Source organism: Phyllobates terribilis, unplaced genomic scaffold (genome assembly GCF_046119375.1).
Source record: "Phyllobates terribilis strain yellow unplaced genomic scaffold, ASM4611937v1 Scaffold_2__4_contigs__length_985480577, whole genome shotgun sequence".
Classification (NCBI taxonomy): domain Eukaryota; kingdom Metazoa; phylum Chordata; class Amphibia; order Anura; family Dendrobatidae; genus Phyllobates; species Phyllobates terribilis.
The window spans coordinates 313080541-313104821 of record NW_027362762.1 but is presented as its reverse complement, the minus strand read 5'-3'; the positions used below and the strand labels follow the sequence as shown (position 1 = coordinate 313104821).

The following is a 24281-nucleotide window of genomic DNA, read 5'->3' as shown; positions in this document are numbered from 1 at the left end:
CTTTGTCCTCACCTATTTCTGTGATTGCAATTGATAACACTCCCTTGAAATGTATTACTCACAAGGTTGTTGCATTTCCCCTCATTATCAATGGAGTTCACCAAGAAATTTTGGACTCTGTTGTTTTAAATAATTTACCTTCTCCGATTGTTCTAGGATTGCCTTGGTTAAAACTGCACAATCCTTTACTGAACTGGTCTACTAATGTGATTAAGTCTTGGAGTCCGAAGTGCTATGATAAATGTTGTAATGGTCGCATTGCGGCTGTGGAAAAAGGAGAATCACCTATACCTATTCAAGATTTTTGGAGGGTTTTTTCGGAGGAGGAGTCGCAAGTTTTACCTCCTCATAGGGATTATGATTACGCCATTGAGTTTGTTCCGAGAGCTACTCTTCCCAAGAGTCGCTTGTTTAATCTGACTATCCCTGAAAGAAAGGCCTTCCAAAAATCCTGAATAGGTACAGGTAATTCCCCTTTTTCCACAGCCGCAATGCGACCATTACAACATTTATCATAGCACTTTGGACTCCAAGACTTAATCTCATTAGTAGACCAGTCCAGTAAAGGATTGTGCAGTTTTAACCAAGGCAAACCTAAAATGACTGGAGAGGGTAAATTATTTAATACCACCAAATCCAAATTTTCTTGGTAAATGCCATTGATAGTGAGGGGAAAAGCAGCAACCTTGTAAGTAATACATTTCAAAGGAGTGTTATCAATTGCAATCACAGAAATAGGTGATGAAAAAGGTTTGGATTCCAATTTAAGTTTTTCCAAAAAACCCTTATCAATCACATTAAGTGTTGAACCACAATCCACAAATACCTGAAATTCAATCAAATCTTCCTGCAATGAGGTACTCCCTGAAAGAAATACTCCCTTAGAGCTCAAACAAGCAATACGGGCGTAACTGACTTTTTTTTTTCTTTACTTAAACGAAGCTCACAGTTCTTAATCAAATGGTCAGTTTTACCACAATAAAAACAAAATCCCTTGGAAAACCTGTGGTCTCTTTCCTGAGAGCGGAGTGACATCGCCCCAACCTCCATCGCTTCTCCGCCGTCCGAGCAGACCCTCTGAGGACTAGGAGCTGCCATTGCAGGAATTTTTTCATCATTAACCCTGGCACGCAGTCTCCTGTCCACACGTATAGCTAATTGCATGGCTTCCTGGAAGGTTTCAGGTGCGGGAAATGCAATCAGCAGATCCTTAACCCTTTCACTTAGACCAGAAAGAAAAAAACATTTTAACGCCGAATCATTCCATTTCACTTCTGAGGACAACCTTCTGAAGTGTGTACAATAATTTTCAACATCACCTGACCCCTGATTCAAACGCCTCAGTTCTGTCTCAGCAGATGAGACTCGATCAGGATCGTCATACAATAGCCCCATAGCAGAAAAAAAATCCTCCACTGACCTAAAACACGGATCATTAGGTTGGAGAGAAAAGGCCCACCCCTGTGGTTCCTTGCGCAAAAGTGACATGATAAACCCAATGCGCTGTGATTCATTCCCAGAGGACCTTGGTCTCAAATGAAAATATAATAAACAAGCATTTTTAAAGGAAAAAAATATCAGGGAGTCCTACCTTGGGTTCGACAAAATGCGCTCCAGGACAGCTACTCACGTGTTTCCGGAGCTCGGACATCTCCAGAGACAATCCCTGCAGGCGTTGAGCCAAATCTTGAACGGAAACCATACTAATCCCCGGATTTCTTTCCTTAAGGTTTTTGTTTGGGCTGGACTTACTGTTATGATCTGCAACATAAACTAGGGAAAGAAGGGGAGAGCTGTCCCTACAGTAAGACTAAGCTGAGTCCCTACCTTGTAGCGGGCAACCTGTTCCTTGTGAACAGACCCGCCTTCGTCCTTGGCTAATCTGAACGGAGACCTATAGAGAAAGGGAGGGGTCCCTAAAAGAACTAAGGACTGGGACAAAAATGGGACACCTCCTAACAGAAGTTGTTGCAGAGCAAAAGATAAACTGACAAAAGTACTAGAGGTCCCAGAGGACCAAGCAAACTAGAGATAGATAGGCACAAAAGCACCTGGCTAGACAGACAGTCAAAACAACACAGAAGTCCAGCAGAGCCAGAAGGGCGGAGCTGGAATATATAGGAAGATGGTCACGTGACCGCAAAACACAATATAGAAACAAAAACAAACAGGAGGGTTCTAACAATGGGAGGTTGTTCGTGCCTAGAGAGCCTTTAGGAGAGATTTGTTTGTGGAGTGTCATGAGTCTCAGTTGGCAGGTCATCCAGGAATTTCGGAAACTAAGAGATTTATCAGTCGCAGTTTTTGGTGGCCTGGATGGCAGAAGGAAGTCATCAAGTGGGTGCGTCAATGTACTGTGTGTGCTAGGTCAAAGGCTTCACATACTCCTGCTGCGGGGTTGCTTTGCCCTCTGGAGGTTCCTAGTGCACCTTGGACGCATCTCACAATGGATTTTATTACTGATCTTCCTGTGTCCAAGGGTTTTACTGTCATATGGGTGGTCGTGGACCGTTTTAGTAAGATGTGTCATTTGGTTCCATTCATTAAGTTGCCCTGCGCCAAGACACTCGCTAAGGCGTTTGTAAGGAGATTGTCAAGCTCCATGGCGTTCCCACGGATATTGTTTCTGATAGAGGACCTCAGTTTGTGGCTCGCTTTTGGCGTGCTTTTTGTGACTGGTTGGGAATCCATTTGTCATTTTCGTCTGGTTATCAACCTGAGTCTAATGGACAGACTGAAAGAAAGAACCAGGATGTTGAACAATTTTTGCGTTGTTTTGTGGCGGACAATCAAGAGGTGTGGTTTGAGTTTCTGCCTCTCGCTGAATTTGCTCTTAACAATCATACATCCTCCTCTGCTGGGTGTTCTCCTTTTTCTTGTTGTACTGGGAGACATCCGTCTTTTGGTTAGTTCTCCAAATTGGGGTCGGCGGCGCCGGAGGAGAATTTTTCCGGTGATTTGGAGAGAGTTTGGACTAATGTACGTTGCAACCTTCAAGAGGCTAACAAGAAGTCCAAGAAGTATTTTGACAGGAAACGTAAGGAGGTTTTGTTTACTGTGGGTGACATGGTTTGGCTGTCCTCAAAGAACCTGCGGTTGAGGATTCCCTCTAAAAATCTGGGTCCTAAGTTTGTGGGTCCATTTAAAGTGCTTCAGGTTGTTAACCCGTCTGCTGTTAGGTTGGATGTCCCTACTTCCTGGAAGATTAATCCTGTGTTTCATGTTTCCTTGTTGAAAAAGGCTGATTTATCTGATAGGGAGGCCACTGTCTCAGTTCTTCCTGTGGTGGAAGACGGCGAATATGAAATTTCTCGTATCTTGAATTCTAGATGGCATAGAGGGAGATTACAGTATCCCGTCTCCTGGAAGGGTTTCGGTCCCGAAGGCAACTCCTGGGTAAGGACGGATGATGTCTCTGCTCCTAGGCTTGTTAAAGCTTTCCACAAGAGGTTTCCGGATAGGTCTGGGCCTGAAGGATCCGCATGATCCTCATAAAAGAGGGGGTACTGTTAGAACCCTCCTGTTTGTTTTTTCCATCTTGTGTTTTGCGGTCACGTGACCATCTGCCTTTATATTCCAGCTCCGCCCTTTTGGCTGTGCTGGACTTCAGTGTTTGACTGTTTCTCTAGCCAGGTGCTTCGGTGCCTTTCTCTGTCAGTTCGCTTGGTCCTTCTGGGACCTCTAGTACCTTTTTGTCAGTTTGTCTTTTTGTGTTCTGCAACTACGTCTCTGTTTAGGAGGTGTCCCATTTTTTGTCCCAGTCCTTAGTTCTTTTAGGGCTTCGTTTCAGACTAGCCGAGGACTAAGGCGGGTCTGTTCGCTAGGAACAGGCAGCCCGCTACATCGTAGGGATTCAGCTTAGTCTTACTGTAGGGACAGCTTTCCCCTATCTTTCCTTAGTTCATGTTGCAGATCATAACAGGTCGATCCTTTTTTTAGTTCATTATGCTATGTTTTTAGACACATCCATAGGGTCTCCCTATTTTGCACTACAATATTTCTGTTCCAGTATAGAATAGTGCTTTCACTTAAACATTAAAGGGACTGTTTCATCAGAGACAGCCAATTTCAGATCACAGTCATAGCATTACTCAGCTGATCATTATTGGTCTGACTCAACATATTTGTCAAACAGCTGATTTTGCCACAATAGCTTTATCTGAACAATGTAGTTTTGCATAGTGGCCATTCAGATGAATGGAGGTCAATTTAACATAAAGATGGATTAAGTCTGTTATAATGTTCTTGCTCATAAAGAATGGGGCTAAGCAAGGAAGTCTCTTTCTATGAAGACATAAGAATTAGTTTGAGACAATCACTTTAACTACTTCCAGACTACACATAGACTTAAAACATCTGAGCAGTTTGCATATTACTCTGTAGTGACGTTCTAAAATGTTATTGCATAGTGAGCAGCTGCACAAAATTGTGCAGCTACAGGAGCAGGATATTAGAGACTTCTCATAGCAAAGGCACAGATGGTATATTAACATCTCTGCCTTCCTGGTCACTGTATACAAAGCGCTGAACAAGTGTCACGCTGTCTCTGTATACTGGAGGTAGGGGGCCTAAGCTGACCCTAAGCTGGGGCCCTGACTAATCCCTCAACCTGGAGGTACTGTTAAAGGTACAGAGGTCCAGGCCGCCAGCGTAACCCCTACCTCCTGAGGATCCCTGCGCCTAAGTAATCTAGTCCTGAGAAGGACCCCGATCACAACAAAAGGGGACAAGTAATAATATGCCCACACACAGTACTTAGACGAACGAGACAGTACAAGGGAAAAACCAAAACCACCTTGCATACAAAAACTACACAACTACAACAGAGGGAACACCAACGGGAAAGGAGATAAATGATAAAGCGAGGAAGGGAAAAAACTCTCCGAATACACTTATCTCTGAAACTCCAAATACCACGATCCGCTCTGTTAGTCTGCATGAAATGCTTTCACCAACACTTCCCTAACAGACCAGCAGGCATTTGAAGGAGTCTCACTACAGCAGCATTGATTGCAGCTGGGCGAGGCTGGACCTCGTCTAGCACAGAGAGAGAGAGAGAATTAACTCCCTCACTGCCGAAAAACACAAAGCACCAAAAAGTCAGCTGCGAGAAGTCAGGCTGTGTAATCGTGACGATCTTCGTGGCGACACACCCGTGACAGTACCCCCCCTTCTACGAGGGGACTCCGGACCCTCAGGGCCAGGTTTATCCGGGTGAGTCGTGTGGAAGGCCCGAACTAATCGGTCTGCGTTAATATCCGACGCAGGAACCCACATCCTCTCCTCAGGACCATACCCTTTCCAATGAACCAGGTACTGAAGGGACCGGCGATTAAAGCGTGAATCGATGACCCTCGATACCTGGAACTCCAAGTTACCATTGACCACCACTGGAGGGGGAGGTAAAGGTGACGGTACCACCGGCGCCACATACCTCTTAAGCAACGATCTGTGGAACACGTTGTGAATTTTAAACGTAGGGGGGAGGTCAAGACGGAATGCCACCGGATTAATTATAGAACTGATTCTGTACGGCCCGATGAACCTGGGACCCAGTTTCCAGGAGGGAACCTTAAGTTTTATATTCCTGGTAGACAACCATACCCGATCGTTCACACTTAGGTCCGGACCAGACACTCTCCTCCTATCAGCCATACGATTGTATCGGTTCCCCATAGTATTCAGATTCTTCAGCACCCCTCTCCATACTGAAGCGAGTGATGAGGAAAATCGTTCCTCCTCAGGAACCCCCGAAGAGCCCCCCCTACTGAAAGTACAAAACTGGGGGTGAAAACCATATGCCCCAAAAAACGGGGACTTACCAGTGGACTCGCTCCGCCTATTATTAAGAGCAAACTCTGCCAGAGGTAAGAAAGAAGCCCAGTCCTCCTGGTTCTCTGACACAAAACACCGGAGATATGTCTCCAAGCTCTGGTTCATTCGTTCCGTCTGACCATTGGTCTGAGGATGAAAAGCCGATGAGAACGACAAATGCATCCCCCGCCGTGCACAAAACGCCTTCCAGAACTTGGACACAAACTGAGACCCCCGATCAGACACCACCTCGGAGGGTACCCCGTGAAACCTCACAATCTCCCCAATGAACACCTGCGCAAGAGTTTTAGCATTAGGGAGAGCAGGAAGAGCGATAAAATGTGCCATCTTGCTGAACCTGTCCACTACAACGAGTATGACCGTTTTACCCGAAGACGGAGGGAGGTCCGTAATAAAGTCCATAGACAGATGAGTCCAAGGACGCTCCGGGCTCTTCAAAGGTAAGAGGGCCCCAGACGGACGGGTATGTGAGGTCTTAGAGCGCGCACAAACCCCACAGGACGCGACAAAAGTTACCACCTCCTTATGTAAGTTAGGCCACCAAAACCGACGCGAGAGGAGATCCACAGTTGCTTTACTCCCCGGGTGTCCTGCAAAAACTGAGTTATGGTGTGCCTCGATCACCTTTTGTCGCAACTGATCTGGAACAAACAGTCTCCCCGGAGGTCCAACAGGGGCGTCCCCCTGAGCCTCCAATACCTCCTCCTCCAGCTCAGAGCATACTGCCGAAACCACCACCCCCTCCTGAAGGATAGGAATCGGGTCGTCCGTATTCCCGGCCCCAGGGAAACTACGAGATAAGGCATCCGCCTTTACATTTTTTGACCCAGGACGATATGTAACGACAAAATTAAACCTGGTAAAAAACAATGACCACCTAGCTTTTCTGGGATTCAGACGTTTCGCGGACTCCAGATATAGCAGGTTCTTGTGATTGGTGATGACGGTGACCGGATGGACTGCCCCCTCCAAAAAAGCTAACTTAATGGCCAAGAGTTCCCTATTGCCGACATCGTAATTCCTCTCAGCGGACGACAATTTTTTAGAGAAAAAGGCGCACGGATGCCACTTACCAGGGGACGAACCTTGTGACAATACTGCTCCCACCCCTACCTCGGAAGCGTCTACCTCTACAATGAATGGCTGTGACGCATCAGGTTGAATGAGTATGGGTGCCGAGGCAAAACATTTTTTCAAGGAGGAGAATGCTTGACAAGCCTTGTCAGACCACCTAGAAAAATCCGTCCCCTTTTTAGTCATGTCTGTGAGAGGCTTAACCATGGACGAGAAATTACGAATGAACTTCCGGTAATAATTAGCAAACCCCAGGAAACGTTGTAGTGCCTTAAGATTCTCTGGCCGATCCCACTCAAGAACTGCCCGCACTTTCCCAGGGTCCATACGAAAACCGGACGCTGAAACCAGGAAGCCTAAAAACTGGAGTTCCTGTACGGCGAACACACACTTTTCCCATTTGGCATACAGTTTATTATCCCGCAAGATCTGTAACACCTGCCTAACGTGCTCCTGATGAGACACCAGATCAGACGAGTAAATTAAGATATCATCCAGATATATGACAACAAACTGTCCCACCAGGCGGCGAAAAATGTCATTAACAAAGTGTTGGAACACCGCCGGGGCATTAGTCAGACCGAATGGCATGACAAGGTTCTCATAATGCCCCTCCGGAGTGTTAAACGCCGTCTTCCACTCATCCCCCTCCTTCATCCTAATCAGATTGTACGCCCCCCTGAGATCCAACTTAGAGAACCATTTGGCACCCACGATCTGATTAAAGAGATCGGGAATAAGTGGGAGCGGATACGGATCTCGGACCGTAATCCGATTAAGTTCACGGAAATCCAGGCAAGGGCGTAGGCCTCCATCTTTCTTCTTAACAAAGAAGAACCCCGCAGCCACCGGTGAAGATGAAGGTCTAATATGCCCCTTAGCCAGACTTTCTGAAATATAATCCTTCATGGCCTGCCTCTCAGGACCAGAAAGGTTATACAACCTAGCTTTAGGTAACTTGGCCTCAGGGAGCAGTTTTACAGAACAGTCATACTCGCGATGAGGAGGTAGTTCCTGACACCCTTTCTCCGAGAATACATCCTCAAAGTCCGCCAGAAATGGAGGTAAGACCCAAGGAGTAACCGCACCGATGACCGTGTTCATGCAGCTTTTATTACAGAATTTACTCCATTGGCTTATCTCTCTGGTTTGCCAATTAATAACCGGGTTATGCTTAGTTAACCAAGGAAGGCCCAACACTATAGGAGTGGGAAGACCCTCCAACACGTAGCAAGACAACAGTTCTTTATGTATCGCCCCCACTTGAAGTTTTACGTCATGCACAGCTTGCAAAAAACTTCCCTGACCGAGAGGCCTGGCATCGATCGAGAATACGGGGATGGGTTTAGCCAACTCACTCAATCGCATACCTTGAACCCGGGCAAACCGAGCATCAACCAGATTAGCCCCGGCCCCACTATCCAGAAGAACAGATATCCTCTCAGTTCTCGTACCCACCACCACCTCCGCCGGTACGAGAAACTGAGACGAACCTAGGGACGAAATACCTACTCCCAGATTGCCGTCCACCACACAACCTGGGATCAACAGTTTTCCGACGACTCTTCACTCTGCAAGGGACGGGATGGACACCCCCCAATAAAATGTCCCTTTCTCCCGCAGAAGAAACACCTTCCTGTCTTATGGCGCACCACCGGTCCCCTCCCCCGAAATGATGTCCCTTCTAATTGCATAGGCTCCTCTGGACTGACCAGGGGAACCACCATATGAGGGGACCTTGTAGGAGGTGGAGTCATCACAGGGGGTAGAGTTATCCCGCACCTCTCCCGAAGCCGTCTGTCAACGCGAATAGCAAGGGCCATAGCGGCTTCCAGTGACGCGGGAGAGTCATACTGTGCCAACACATCCTGTAATTTGTCGGATAAACCATGACAAAACTGGCTCCTAAGAGCCGGGTCATTCCACTGGGTGTCCGTGGCCCACCTACGGAACTCCGAACAGAATTCCTCCGCCGGACGATCTCCCTGCTGAATCCTACGTAACTTAGACTCAGCAAGGGAGATCCGATCTGGGTCATCATATACGAGTCCCAGAGCAGCGAAAAACCTATCCACTGACTGGAGAGCCGGGGAGCCCGGGGGAAGAGAGAATGCCCGTCCCCTTGTAGGAGCGAGATGACAATTCCCACCCTTTGTTCTTCAATCCCCGATGACCGAGGCCGCAGCCGAAAGTACAACTTGCATGCCTCCCGGAAAACAAAAAACTTGTCCCGCCCCCCAGTGAACCTGTCAGGGAGAGCTACTTTAGGTTCTGGTCCGGCTTGCTCCTGAGGATACAAAACCTTGGACCTAACGTCCGCCAGCTCCATGGACAAACTCTGCAACTGCCGAGCTAGACCGGCTACTGGATCCATGGTAGCTGGAGAAAAACTAAGTGGTCGGTGAAAATGTCACGCTGTCTCTGTATACTGGAGGTAGGGGGCCTAAGCTGACCCTAAGCTGGGGCCCTGACTAATCCCTCAACCTGGAGGTACTGTTAAAGGTACAGAGGTCCAGGCCGCCAGCGTAACCCCTACCTCCTGAGGATCCCTGCACCTAAGTAATCTAGTCCTGAGAAGGACCCCGATCACAACAAAAGGGGACAAGTAATAATATGCCCACACACAGTACTTAGACGAACGAGACAGTACAAGGGAAAAACCAAAACCACCTTGCATACAAAAACTACACAACTACAACAGAGGGAACACCAACGGGAAAGGAGATAAATGATAAAGCGAGGAAGGGAAAAAACTCTCCGAATACACTTATCTCTGAAACTCCAAATACCACGATCCGCTCTGTTAGTCTGCATGAAATGCTTTCACCGACACTTCCCTAACAGACCAGCAGGCATTTGAAGGAGTCTCACTACAGCAGCATTGATTGCAGCTGGGCGAGGCTGGACCTCGTCTAGCACAGAGAGAGAGAGAGAATTAACTAACTCACTGCCGAAAAACACAAAGCACCAAAAAGTCAGCTGCGAGAAGTCAGGCTGTGTAATCGTGACGATCTTCGTGGCGACACACCCGTGACAACAAGCACTGGTTATAAAGTATAGGAAATGTTCACAGCACTTTTCCTTCAGTGCCCAGCGATCATGTAATCTCTGGTTGCTGGGAGGTAGCAGAAGCTGCTGGGTTCTAACAGAACATAACCAAAATAGTCCATAAAAGCAATACTGGCTCTCCCATGCGGATACACAACAGCTTCTTCCCTCAGAGTCTGAACCACATCAAGAGATCTTTCCACCTCTCAATCTCACAGATAGATCTAGTCAGCCTTTAGGAGCACAGGCCAGGATACCAGGTGCTTTCACCTCTACTCCCAGACAGGGAATGAAGCATCTCAGCTGCCTTAAATAGGCTGTTCAGATACCAGGGCAGAGCTATGGGAACAACCAGTCCCACCCATCTCTTCTGAATGCTCAAAAAACCTGGGCCCAAGTGATACATATACTCCATCCCGGGCTTGTCCAGCTGCCCCCTTACAATATGTAAAAGAGTATTTAAAATGATGTAATGCCTCCAAAATGTCATTTATGACTTTATGGAAGCCAATGTAAGAAATGAATGATTAAATAAAATAAGCATAAAAAAAATAACAGAACACATGTCCGATATATATAATAATTTTTATATATAGGGGAACAAAATGTAAAAAGGTATTGAAAATGAATATAAATAAAACAAATATTAGGCCCAATGTATCAAGAAAAAATAAATAGAAGCATTATTTCAGTATCTGAACAAGAACATTTTAAAACTTTTAAAAGCTCTAGAATGGGGGAAAGTGGACTGGTCTTGAACTGGTTAAAGACAAGATTTAAGAAAAAAAACATGGCAGAAACAGATCTAAAAATTACAAAATGTATTTAATGTGTTAAAAACAGATCTACATAATGGTAAAAGTATACAATAAAGGAAAAACAGTACCAGGAAACAACGTTAATTTTTTTTTTTTTTACATTTATATATATATATATAATATATATATATATATATATATAATATATATATATATATATATATATATATATATATATATATATATATATATATATATGTATATATATATATATATATATATATATATATATATATATATATATACACACATATATATATGTATATATATATATATATATATATATATATATATATATATATATATACACACACACAGTATATATAAGTCTTGATGCAGCACCAGGTGATCAAACAATTCCTGACAATGTAGGCTTCTTTCACAAATTACAGATATGATCAAAAGTTTGTGTAAGAATTTTTTTATGCGAAATGATCATTGCATTGACCATTAGATCCAAATGAGTGGATATACAGAGAAGATAAGAGGTAAAAAAAAAAAAGTTACAGTAATAAATCTGGCAATAAAGGTAAAGTGTAACATAATAGGCTATTAAATGACCACCGATCAACTTCTAGGTAGCCAAACGGCAATCGTTTACAGTCGGGTGATCGGCTAATGTACATACAGTGGCGACCAAAAGTTTTGCTTTTTTATTTTTTTTTTTAAAAGTGTCATTACTTCTGTCTGGTTGTTGTGATGACATTTTCCTGGTGATTTTAGTAAACAGGAAGCAAATGGTTCTCAGCTAAAAAGAAAAAAATGTGTTTGACATTGTTTTATCCCTTTGTGTGTTAGTTTTCAACATTTGCTGGGACAAATGTTTTGCCTATTTTGTCAAGGGTATTCGAATTTTGCCTACATTTTTTTTGTGTGTGTGTTTTTAGGTTAAAACATGGCAAAGACGAAGCCAAATTTATCACCAGATGTCAGGAAGCTTATTATACTGGGAGTGAAGTCAGGGAAAAGCCCAAAAGAGGTAGCTATGGAATTCAACTGTTCTCAGTCACGTATAGAAGTGGACGACCACGGAAAACTTCCTCCAGAGCTGATCACATTATTAAGAAAAAGTCAGTATCTGATGTCCATAAAAGTGCTGTACAGATTTCGCATGAAATAAACAAAGAATATGGAGTCAAAGTGAGTCGCCAAACTGTGGTGCGACGGCTAAGAGCAGTAGGGTTGAATGCACGAGTTCCAGTCAAGAAGCCTTTCATCTCTGCAAAGAACCAGAAGGTCCGACTAGAGTTTGCGAAAGAACACAGGAAATGGAAAGAGACAGATTGGTCTAAGGTGTTGTGGTCGGATGAATTCAAGTTTAATCTGTTTGGTAGTGATGGCAAGTACCATATATACCGCCCAATTGGAAAACGTAATGATGCAAGGTGAAACATGGTGATGGCAATGGCATGGTTTGGGGCCGCCTTTCTGCACCTGCCATTGGCCCTCTGCATAGAATTGATAGAAATACAAATGCAACCATGTACAAGGATATACTGGAGAATGTGATCCTGCCACATGGTAAAACCAAAGTAGGCAGGGGATGGAGATTCCAGCAAGACAATGATCCTAAGCACACATCCACAGTCAAAAATTGGTTAGCAAAGAAAAATATTAGCCTGTTGCAATGGCCAAGCCAATCACCTGATTTAAACCCTATAGAGCACCTTTGGGATGAGTTAGGGTGACAAGTTGGGGCCCGGACCCATAGCAATAAAGATGAATTGTTTACATATTTGCAAATGGAATGGAGCAAGATCCCTGAAGATGTCTTGAATACCCTAGTGCCTTCAATGCCCCGTCGGTGTGGTGCAGTAATTAAAGCAAGAGGTTATGCTACAAAATACTAAGTTATGGCATTGTGAACAATGAATTACTCCCTATATTGTGATAAATAAATGGTATATGCAAAACTTTTGGCAGTCAGTTTTCTTTAACTAAATGACCATACCTATATATTCAAAAGCATTTTGGTTAAAATTAAGGTCTCGCATGATGACAACTTCATGCACTTTCAATTCATAAGAAGTAATCACACTTTTAAAAAAATGCAAAACTTTTGGTCGCCACTATACACCTTAAGTTTGTGCGGTCTAAAAACTATTGATAAATTGATATTCACCTTTGGTTGAAATATAAGGCATAAGTGTAAATGTAAATTCTGCGCTTGCAATAATAACCCTGCAAGAAAGTTTGTCAAATCAATACTCAGAAAAATAAACTTTTAATCAATTTTTGAGCTAGAAATTTGAAATGAAACACACTAAGTCTTTATTTCCAGGTCAGCAGGTAACAGTAAAGTTAGTACAACAAAATAACAATCACAGATAGGACCTTGGATGTAATAGGGGGCATACCACTAAACATTATATAAACCAGAGAGACCATAGGTATTTTCAAAACCCCAAGATAACATAATTAAAACACCATATGTTGACTAAAAGAGATAAATGCTTTATTTAGGTATTTTTTAAGAAATAACACATAGGTATAAATAACATGTGTGAAAAGACATAACATGGGCATGTGAGGCAGCAGGGGGTAGATAGAGACACAGCAGGTAACAAATTCACATTGGACCTGTAATAGGTCACAAAGTCCAACCCATATAATCCATTAATCACAGACAATGTGTGCAGAAAAAGTTAAATAACATACAGTTATATGAAAAAGTTTGGGCACCCCTATTAATCTTAAGCTTTATTTTTATAAAAATTGGTGTTTTTGCAACAGCTATTTCAGTTTGATATATGTAATAACTGTTGGACACAGTAACGTTTCTGCCTTGAAATGAGGTTTATTGTACTAACAGAAAATGTGCAATCTGCATTCAAACAAAATTTGACAGGTGCATAAGTATGGGCACCCTTATCATTTTCTTGTTTTAAATACTCCTACCTACTTTTTACTGACTTACTAAAGCACTTTTTTGGTTTTGTAACCTCATTGAGCTTTGAACTTCATAGCCAGGTGTATGCAATCATGAGAAAAGCTACTTAAAGTGGCCACTTGCAAGTTGTTCTCCTGTTTGAATCTCCTCTGAAGAGTAGCATCATGGGCTCCTCAAAACAACTGTCAAATGATCTGAAAACAAAGATTATTCAACATAGTTGTTCAGGGGAAGGATACAAAAAGATGTCTCAGAGATTTAACCTGTCAGTTTCCACTGTGGGGAACATAGTAAGGAAATGGAAGAACACAGGGACAGTTCTTGTTAAGGCCAGAAGTGGCAGGCCAAGAAAAACATCAGAAAGGCAGAGAAGAAGAATGGTGAGATCAGTCAAGGACAATCCTCAGACCACCTCCAGAGAGCTGCAGCATCAACTTGCTGCAGATGGTGTCACTGTGCATCGGTCAACTATACAACGCACTTTGCACAAGGAGAAGCTGTATGGGAGAGTGATGCGAAAGAAGCCGTTTCTGCAAGCACGCCACAAACAGAGTCGGCTGAGGAATGCAAAAGCACATTTGGAGAAGCCAATTTATTTTTGGAATAAGGTCCTGAGGACTGATGAAACCAAGATTGAGTTGTTTGGTCATACAAAAAGGCGTTATGCATGGCGGCAAAAAACACAGCATTCCAAGAAAAACACTTGCTACCCACAGTAAAATTTGGTGGAGGTTCCATCATGCTTTGGGGCTGTGTGGCCAATGCCGGCACCAGGAATCTTGTTAAAGTTGAGGGACGCATGGATTCCACTCAGTATCAGCAGATTCTTGACAATAATGTTCAAGAATCAGTGATAAAGTTGAAGTTACGCAGGGGATGGATCTTTCAGCAAGACAATGATCCAAAACACCACTCCAAATCTACTCAGGCATTCATGCAGAGGAACAATTACAATGTTCTGGAATGGCCATCCCAGTCCCCAGACCTGAATATCATTGAACATCTGTGGGATCATTTGAAGAGGGCTGTCCATGCTCGGCGACCATCAAACTTAACTGAACTGGAATTGTTTTGTAAAGAGGAATGGTCAAAAATACCTTCATCCAGGATTAAGGAACTCATTAAAAGCTACAGGAAGCGACTAGAGGCTGTTATTTTTGCAAAAGGAGGATCTACTAAATATTAATGTCACTTTTCTGGTGAGGTGCCCATACTTTTGCACCTGTCAAATTTTGTTTGAATGCAGATTGCACATTTTCTGTTAGTACAATAAACCTCATTTCAAGGTAGAAACATTACTGTGTCCAACAGTTATTACATATATCAAACTGAAATAGCTGTTGCAAAAACACCAATTTTAAGAAAACATTAAGCTTAAGATTAATAGGGGTGCCCAAACTTTTTCATATAACTGTAGATCAAGTGACCTATAAGAAGTCACAGTATAAACAACCAACAAAGGTTTTTTCAGCAACACATAAAAAGTACAAGCATCACATGGCAAGGGTTAAGTAAGACATACTTAGTGAAAGTAAACAAGTGACCAGCAGTGCCAGTCATGATTTTCTAACATGACAATGTCCAAAACACATATCTGTTGCATTTCTGAAGAACAGTGCAAATTGATTCAGTGGCCAAGTATGTCTCCTGTTCTGAACACCTATGGGGAATTCTGAAGAGACAAATTGAGCATCATTTTCCATCCAGCTTCTAGGCTCTAAAAGAGGTCGTTCTTGAAGAATGGAAATAGATATTGCAATATGTCACCAACTTGTTCATTTCATGCCTTGAAGACTTGGTTTTGTCCTTAAAGATCATGAAGGCTATACAAGCTCGCACAAAATACTACATGCAGTTGTTTTCTATGTGGGGAGTATTAATTTTTGCATCAACTAATTAGAGTTGAACTGAAGATTTTGTAGTGAAAGTTATATTATTAATCATACTTTCACATTATGCATTAAAAAGATGTTTAATGAAATTCAGTCTCGTTCATGTATTCAGCGAGATATTGTTTATAATCTAACTCTTCTAAGAAGGTGTACTCATTTATGATAAGTACTGTATGTGTTCTATGTTCTGTTCTGAATAAAATGTGGTTATAAGTATATGAGACTATGAATAAGGCTGTATAGACTTACTTGAGAAATCGACTTCCAGTTCACACATGAGCCAGCTAGTCTGTTTTCAGGAAATATGGGCCAGAAATGGACCAAAGCAGTGCCGGAAACCAGGTATCACGGCAATCGGTAAGTATTTTAATACACTGTTTTAATACTCTTATACACCATTACATACATAATTAGGAGGGATTAACTTAAATACTATGGGCCCGATTCATCAAAACTTTAACTCCAGAATTCTGGCGTAAAAGCCTTAATAAGTCGCAAAATTTAGGTGCAACTATGAGTTGCACAAAAATGTTATGACTTTTGGCATCTTCATGCCACTTTCTTCCAGCACCGCTCATTTTTTCGGAGCTGCGGCGGGTCAGGAGCAAACTGGTGTTCCGTATGCCAGAAAATGCAATACATAACTGGAGTGAGAATTCTGGCGTAGCGCACATAGACGCACTCGCCACTTGTCAGACACTTCAGATTCATGAAGTGGAGTTCACCTCTTCATAAATCAGGAGAGTCTGAGTACAGCATGCCCCCTCATCAAAACTGTCGGTCTTGATGAATCCCTATAGCTGACAATTTTTTTTTCAGACTATTAAAAGTACTTAAAAGGGTTTCCCAGCGCTGGAGGAGTAACAGTAAGCAGTGAACTGGCAGTAGTAAAATCGGCATGTACTAATCAATCTATTCCAATTTATAGGACACCTGCCGATCATGCACACATCCTGGCAGGCATCTGAGCACACACATTAATCAGTGCTGCTCACCTCTCAATAAGCTTCTACCAATCTACAAGAGTACTTTACTTTAGGTAACTGCTCAATCCCCTTCAGTACCATTTTTCTAAACAGAGCTTCTTAATCATCAATTGGCAGAAAATTATGGAACAAATTGTTAAAAGGACATACCTCTACAGGAAAAAGCTAGTAGCGTATCATATGAATGGATTTCTTTTTAAAGACATGTCTTCCAGCATTTATGTCACCCGATTCTATCGTAGTGCCTTCATCAAGAAAAATTTCAATTTATCTCTGTCACATTTGGTCATAACAAAGACCTTATGTTTTCGCTGTAGCATGCCTAATGTATCCAACACCATCATTCCTCGAGTCAATGTGCCACTAAGTTCAACCCCTACTACACAATTAATAGCATCAGTGACAAACGTGTCATCTACGGCTGCAACCATGGCATAGGAGTCACAAGTTACGAATCCTTTAGTCCAATCCTCTTCTTTTTCCTCAGCAGAGCTTTTAGTAAATTTTTCAGCATGAGCTGATATCTTTCTCATAAATTCTGCCTTTTCCGTTTTCTGAGAGATCCACTCATGGTAAAATTCCTAGAAAAATGTAATAGTGATGCATGCTTAAGAATTCATGTCTTACAACAAAGAGCAAAAAAAACTTTAACATTGTTTGGGTCCATCACTAGTCTTGTTAATACGGGACTAAAACAGTTTTTGTTTAATTGTTTGGCCAGTGCTTTTTTTTGACGGTCTACCCTGAGAATAGGCCACCAATATCTCATTGGTAGGGGTGAGACACCTGGCACCCCCACAATCAGCCGTTACCGATTCCGGCGGTGCAGATCCCCCACTCCATTTCAATAAAGGTTGGATTTGCAGTATTCGGTGGAGCTGCTGTGCTCCGGTAGCATTCGAAAATTTCCGGCCACCGCAGGCAACAGGTGATCAGTGGGGGTGCTGGGAGTCGCACACATACTGATCAGATATTGCCATCAATAACAAAGTACTGGCCAACTTCTTTAACCCCTTTCCGACATGTAACATACATGTACGGCACATGTCGGGTCTCTCCCTTTGGTGCGGGCCCCGGCGATAAACCCGCACCTTTCCGGGGACATGACAGCTGATCTGAACAGCGGTCATGTGCCCCTAACAGCCGCGGGTGGAATCGCGATCCACCCGTGGCTGTTGGCATGTTAAATACTGCTGTCATTCTCTTGACAGCGGCATTTAACATGGCTGTGGCTTAAGGACGTCATTAGTCCCGCCCATCTGCGCCCGTGTCACATGACCATGGGTCACTGATGGGTTGGCATGACAACCCAGGGTCTGCAGGAGATACTTGCATTTGTCATTGTCGGGAGCGGTTGGCGCTCATAGCCAGCGAGCATTTCTGCTACACACAGGCAGGGCTCGGAAGGGAAGGAGCAGCGTTTGACGTTTTCAAATCAAAACTAGCTGGAATTGAGAGCATTTGGAGAGCCCCTAATGTGCCTAAAAAGTGGAAACTCCAACAAATAACCCCTTTTTGAAACTAGACCCCTTAAGGAATTTATTTAGAAGTGTGGTGAGCACTTTGATCCCCCAAGTATTTCGCAAAACTTTATAGCGTAGAGCCGTGAAAAAAAAAACACAATTTTTTTCCCCACAAAAACAATCTTTTAGCTGCAATTTTTTTATTTTCACAAGGGTAACAGGAGAAATTGGACCCCAAAAGTTGTTGTACAATTTCTCCTGAGTACGCTGATACCCCATGTGTGGGAGAAAACTACTGTTTTGGCGCATGTCAGGGCTCGGAAGGGAAGAAGTGACGTTTTGGAATGCAGACTTTGATGGAATGGTCTGTGGGCGTCATGTCGCATTTGCATAGCCCCTGATGTGCCTAAACAGTGAAAATGCTCAACAAGTGCCCCCTTTTTGGAATCGATATGCTGATTCCTGATATGTGAATTTTATAATGTAGTGTCACACGTCAGTTGTGTAGTGTTCGTCAGGTTGTCAGTTGTGTAGTGTTCCTCAGGTTGTCATACATCAGTTGTGTAAATCAGAAGTGAATTTAGTAATCCATGGAAGTGTGGTACCTTCTGAAGCATTCTTTCATGCACAGGCCAGGTTTGTCGGGGCAGGTGTCACACTGATAAATGGTGTCTTTGCGTATTTCCCTTTTTAACACACATCAGCACTTTTGTGACTTTTTTTTCCACTTTGAGGGACCTCCACTGGGAGGATTCGAGGTCCTTTAGTTCCGGAAGTACTGGGGCCTGCTCCGTCACCACTGCCAAATATAAGGGCCTTGATCACTACCTCCTGGAACTGAAGGTACGACGCAGAAGCCTGGCCCGCACATTGTGATAGCAGAAAAGCGTTGTACATTGCCATCTGTAAAATGTGCACAGCCAGCATCTTGTACCACATCCTGGACTTTCTTAAAGCACTGTATGGCTGGAGGACTTTATCAGAGAGATCAACTCCCCCCATGTACTTGTTGTACCCCAGTACACAGTCTGGTTTGACGACCTGTGTAGAGGAACCTCGTACAGTGCTGGGAGTGCTGTCATCACCATGTATATGGGTCAAGAGAAGGACATCCCTCTTGTCCTTGTACTTGACCACCAGCAGGTGGTCGCTACATTGTGCTCTGCTCTGACCTCTTCTGAGCATCTGCCCAATTAGCATTTTCGTGAGGCCTGATTTTTGCGGTGCCTCGCACAGAGAGGGATGCTGGTATAAAAGTTATCCATGTAGAGATGATAACCTCGATCCAGAATTGGGTGCACCAAATCCCACACAATTTTCCCACTCATTCCCAGAAGGGGCATTCAGGGGGTTCAAACCGGGAGTCCTTCCCTTCATAAACTCTAAACTTGTGAGTGTACCCTGAGGTACACAAAATTTGTACAGCTTAATTTTGTACCTGGGCAGGTACTGCCGGAATCCAAGCCTCCCCTTAAAATGAACTAGGGACTCATCCACACAGATGTCCCTTTGGGGCACGTACACTTCAGCAAAAGTGTTGCTGAAGTGCTCGATGACCTGCCGAACATTAAAAAGACGATCAAAGTTGGGGTCATCTCGTGCAGGACACCGTGCATTATCATAGTAATGCAAGAACTTGTGGATGGCCTCAAAACGTGTCCTGGTCATGACCATTCTTTTAGAGCACCGATCCTAGGCTGCACATCAATGTTTCAGGCAATCTGCTTGCATGAAACACTAAGAAATGCTGTGATTGGCTGTTCAGAATTGAACAGCCAATCACAGCGATAGGGGTTGCGACGACACCCCCCAGGATGACGACACCATCTATCCTGAGGTAAGATGGCATCGGAAATTGAATGCGATCACTGTGACTCCGGACGCGGTGCCGCATTAAACCTAGGGCATAATAGTACGTACCTGGTCATTAAGGCCCAGGGCACAGGTTTGTATTATTATGCCCTATGTCAGAATGGGGTTAAAAAAATAAAAAAATATATAAAAAGTTTCAAATCACCTCCCTTTCGCCCCATTCAAAATAAAACAATAAAAAAATCATATATACACATATTTGGGATCGCCGCGTTCAGAATTACCCGATCAATATATAAAAAAATCCAATCTGTAAACGGCATAATGAGAAAAAAAAATCAAAACGCCAGAATTAGGTTGTTTTGGTCGCCGCAACATTGCAATAAAATGCAATAACAAGTGATCAAAATATCGTATCTATCCCAAAATGGTACCAATAAAAATGTCAGCTCGACGCACAAAAAATAAGCCCTTACCCGGCCCCAGATTCAGAAAAATGGAGACGCTACGGATTTTTTTTTTAACAAACATTGGATTTTTTTTTCACCACTTAAATAAAAATGAACCTATACATGTTTGGTATCTTCGAACTTATAATGACATTGGGAATCATAATGGCAGGTCAGTTTTAGCATTTAGTGAACATGGTAAAAAAAACAAAAAAAAAAAAACAATTGTGGAATTGCACTTTTTTTTTACAATTTCACCGCACTTGCACTTTTTTCCTGTTTCCCTGTGCACGATATGGTAAAACCAATGGTGTCGTTCAAAAGTACAACTTGTCCCGCAAAAAATAAGCCCTCACATAAAATAAAAATAAAAAAGTTAGGGCTCTGGGAAGAAGGAAAGCAAAAATCGAAAATGGCCCAGGGGTAAAGGGATTTAACAAAAAAAATGCATAACTTACCCAAGGAAGGCTGTTCTTATAAGTGAATTCCCACGTTGCAATATGAGTTGGGCAATCATAGCTGTTTAATACAATATAAGCTGCCTCAGGATCACATGCAAAATTGAATTCGGCACAAACTGTCAGATTACCTCTTGCTAAAATAGAGAAAAAACAAGAAAATAGATACCTTTGTTCTACATTTATGTATATCTTTAACAAATCTACAGCGGCTTATTCATAAATAACACCTCCCATCATAACAGGGGAGTATGATGGATCCATAGATGGACTCAAGTTACAAAGGTCAATGCAATTTTGTGTCCATATGAATAAAGGTTTTTTATTTAGAACGTAAAAACTATGGACAAACATCTCTTAGAACCTGCCCGAACTAGGGGCAGCATGAATCCGACACTGGCTGTGCCACTGCAGCCAGGCATGTTTTTCTCTACAATGCTGCATAGTTTCAGAGAGCACATACTTTGAGAAGCTCGTCAGAGACTATAAGTCTTGTATGACTAGCGAAAGGCAGTTCCTCGGTCGGCATCTCCCCGTCCTACTCCAGTTGGCTGACCGGTCTCTCTCTCTCTGTGTACATAGGAAGAACCCTGTCAGTCATGGGAAGCAGGGTGGGGAGAAGCCATCGGAGACCTTTGCTTCGGACTAGTCATCCAAGACACATAGTCCCTGGCCAGCTTTTCAAAGTACGTTTTTTTCTGAAACAATGTAGTGTTTCAGACTAAAACATGCCTGGCTGCAATCATGCAGATGGTGTTAGATTCATGCTGCCGGTGGTTCATGCAGCATGAATCTGATGAAACGTTTCCATTAAACTTGATACCAGTCAACTTGTAATGCAAATATAAGTTACTTACATTCCATGTTACCACCCATGATAAAAAGACTATTAATTTTCTGTGGAAATGTGGGATCCATGTTCACAGCTAAAGCAAGGTTAGTCAAAGGTCCAGTTGCAACAAGAGACACCTGTATTAAAATGTAAAGTACGAGCAATGTAAACAGTACAGTGATAATAAATCTAGTCAGAATGAGGATTTTTCACGTACATGTGCTTGTAGACAAACGCTCTAGTAATTATTTGATCAGTTCACTTATCCATAAGGAACATGACATAATTTACATCCAGGTTTTCACAAGAGATTATGCAAATCATTCTCAGAGAATAAAGCTATAAATCAAATAGAAATGACAAGCTCACTTGAGCATTAGTTATTTTATTGGCATCCATAGAAATTAATGTTACCACCCTTGTGTTCCAATGCAAGACTCAATTTAGATAAACCCATAAATCAGCAAATTAGCAAAAAAATCCCAAACTAAATGTTATTATACATCTGAAAACATGCATTCTGCAAGCCACTACTATGTCGTCTGTATATGCACTTATTCTTCCTCCATTACCCAGGAGCTGTGGCATGTGCTGACCATGCACAGGGGCACATTTATAACTTTATCTCAGCAGAGGAGCATTTAACCCCTTTACCTTCGAAGGTGGTTTGCACGTTAATGACCAGGCCAATTTTTACAATTCTGACCACTGTCACTTTACGAGGTAATAACTCTGGAACGCTTTAACGGATCCCACTGATTCTGCGATTTTCTTTCGTGACATATTGTACTTCATGATAGTGGTAACATTTCTTCAATATGACTTGCGTTTATTTGTGGAAAAAAATCGTAAATTTGGTGAAAATTTTGAAAACTTTGCAATTTTCAAAATTTTAATTTTCACGCCCTTACATCACACAGAGATAGGTCACACAAAATACTTAATAAATAACATTTCCCACATGTCTACTTTATATCAGCACAATTTTGGAACCAATATTTTTTTTTGTTAGAAGGTTATAAGGGTTAAAACTTGACCAGCAATTTCTCATTTTTTCAAAAACATTTACAAAACCATTTTTTGTAGGCACCACATCACATTTGAAATGACTTTGAGGGGTCTTTATGAAAGAAAATACCCAAAAGTGACACCATTCTAAAAACTGCACCTCTCAAGGTGCTCAAAACCACATTCAAGAAGTTTATTAACCCTTCAGGTGCTTCACAGGAATTTTTGGAATGTGGAAGAAACAATGAACATTTAACTTTTTTTCACAAAAATTTTACTTTAGACCCAAATAATAGGAAACAGGGCAACAATAAAAATGGATCCCAAAATTTGTTGTGTAATTTCTCCTGAGCACTCAGATACCCCATAGGTGGGAGAAAACCACTGTTTGGGCACACGGCAGGGTTCGGGAGGGAAGGAGTGCAATTTGACTTTTTGAATGTTAAATTTGCTTGAATAATTAGCGGACGCCATGTCGCATTTGGGGAGCCCCTGATGTGCCTAAACAGTGGAAACCGCCCGCAACTGACCCGATTTTGTAAACTAGACCCCTCAAGGAACTTATCTAGATGTGTGGTGAGCACCCTGAATCCCCAAGTGCTTCACAGAACTTTATAATGTAGAGACATGAAAATAAAAATTAAAAAATAAAAAAAAATCACAAAAATTATCTTTTAGCCCCAAATTTTTTATTTTCACAAGGGTAACAGGAGAAAATGGACCCCAAAGACTGTTGTGCAATTTCTCCTGAGTACGCAGATACCTCATATATGGGGAAAAAAACACTTTTTGGGCGCACAGCAGGGTTCAGAAGGGAAGGAGCACTGTGTGATTTTCTGAACGCAAAATTGGCTGGAATCAAGAGCGGATGCCATGTCGCATTTGAAGAGCCCCTAATGCGCCTAAACAGTGGAAACCCCCCACAAGTGACCCCATTTTGGAAACTAGACCCCTCAAGGATTTTATCAAGGGGTATAGTGAACATTTTGAATCCAGAGGTACAACACAGAATTTGATAACATTAGGTCATCATATTGAATAGGTGGTCATTAGTCTTGAGCATAAGTGCTCGCTAATTGAGTTTGCATCGGGTACTCGGGTATGCACCCAAAAAAAAACATGCGGGGATTGCCCGTGCCTGGCAGGCTATCCCAGCGGGGTTTTTTTGGCTGTATAACAGCCGCGAAACATATGGGGCGGAGACTCGAGCATGTCACTCGAGCACCCGCGGTACTCGGCGCATACCCGAGCACCCGATGCAAACTCAAGTAGCGAGCACTTGCGCTCACACTAGTCGCCATATCGACATAATTTTTTTTCTTCACTTTTGAAAAAATCTTAACCGCAACATAACCCTAACCCTAACCCTAATACAACCTTAACCCTAGCACAACCCTAACCTTAGCACAACCCTAACCCTAGCACAACCCTAACCCTAGCACAACCCTAACCCTAGAGTTTATTTTTTACGACGTTCCTCGTGCGGTATGAGACGACTATTAGATGACTTTATTCTTCGGGTCGGTGCTATTACAGCGATACCAGATTCATATGGGGTTTTTATGTTTGGCAGCTGTCACACACTAAAAGATGTTTTTCTTTGCAAAGACTAGTTTTTGCAATAATTTTTCCATATTTCGGCCGACAGTTATGTAAGGGCTAGATTTTTGCGGGACAAGTTGACGTTTTTATTGGTACCATTTTCGGGCAAATTAC

At 42.7% G+C, this 24281-nt stretch overlaps 1 protein-coding gene across 2 annotated transcripts in view; it reads right to left on the bottom strand.

Moving 5' to 3' along the window:
• Positions 1 to 14993: 14993 nt before the first annotated feature.
• The window catches only part of LOC141206834 (nucleoside hydrolase-like), a 29811-nt gene continuing 20523 nt past the window's right edge, over positions 14994 to 24281 (bottom strand). For both annotated transcript variants that reach the window (XM_073664246.1, XM_073664245.1), the window contains exons 4-6: positions 21583 to 21694; positions 20726 to 20862; positions 14994 to 17124 (exon numbers count right to left, since the gene is read on the bottom strand). In XM_073664246.1, coding sequence (XP_073520347.1) covers positions 16777 to 17124; positions 20726 to 20862; positions 21583 to 21694 — 597 coding nt within the window. In that variant the 3' untranslated portion in view covers positions 14994 to 16776. The remainder of the gene's footprint in view (positions 17125 to 20725; positions 20863 to 21582; positions 21695 to 24281) is intronic.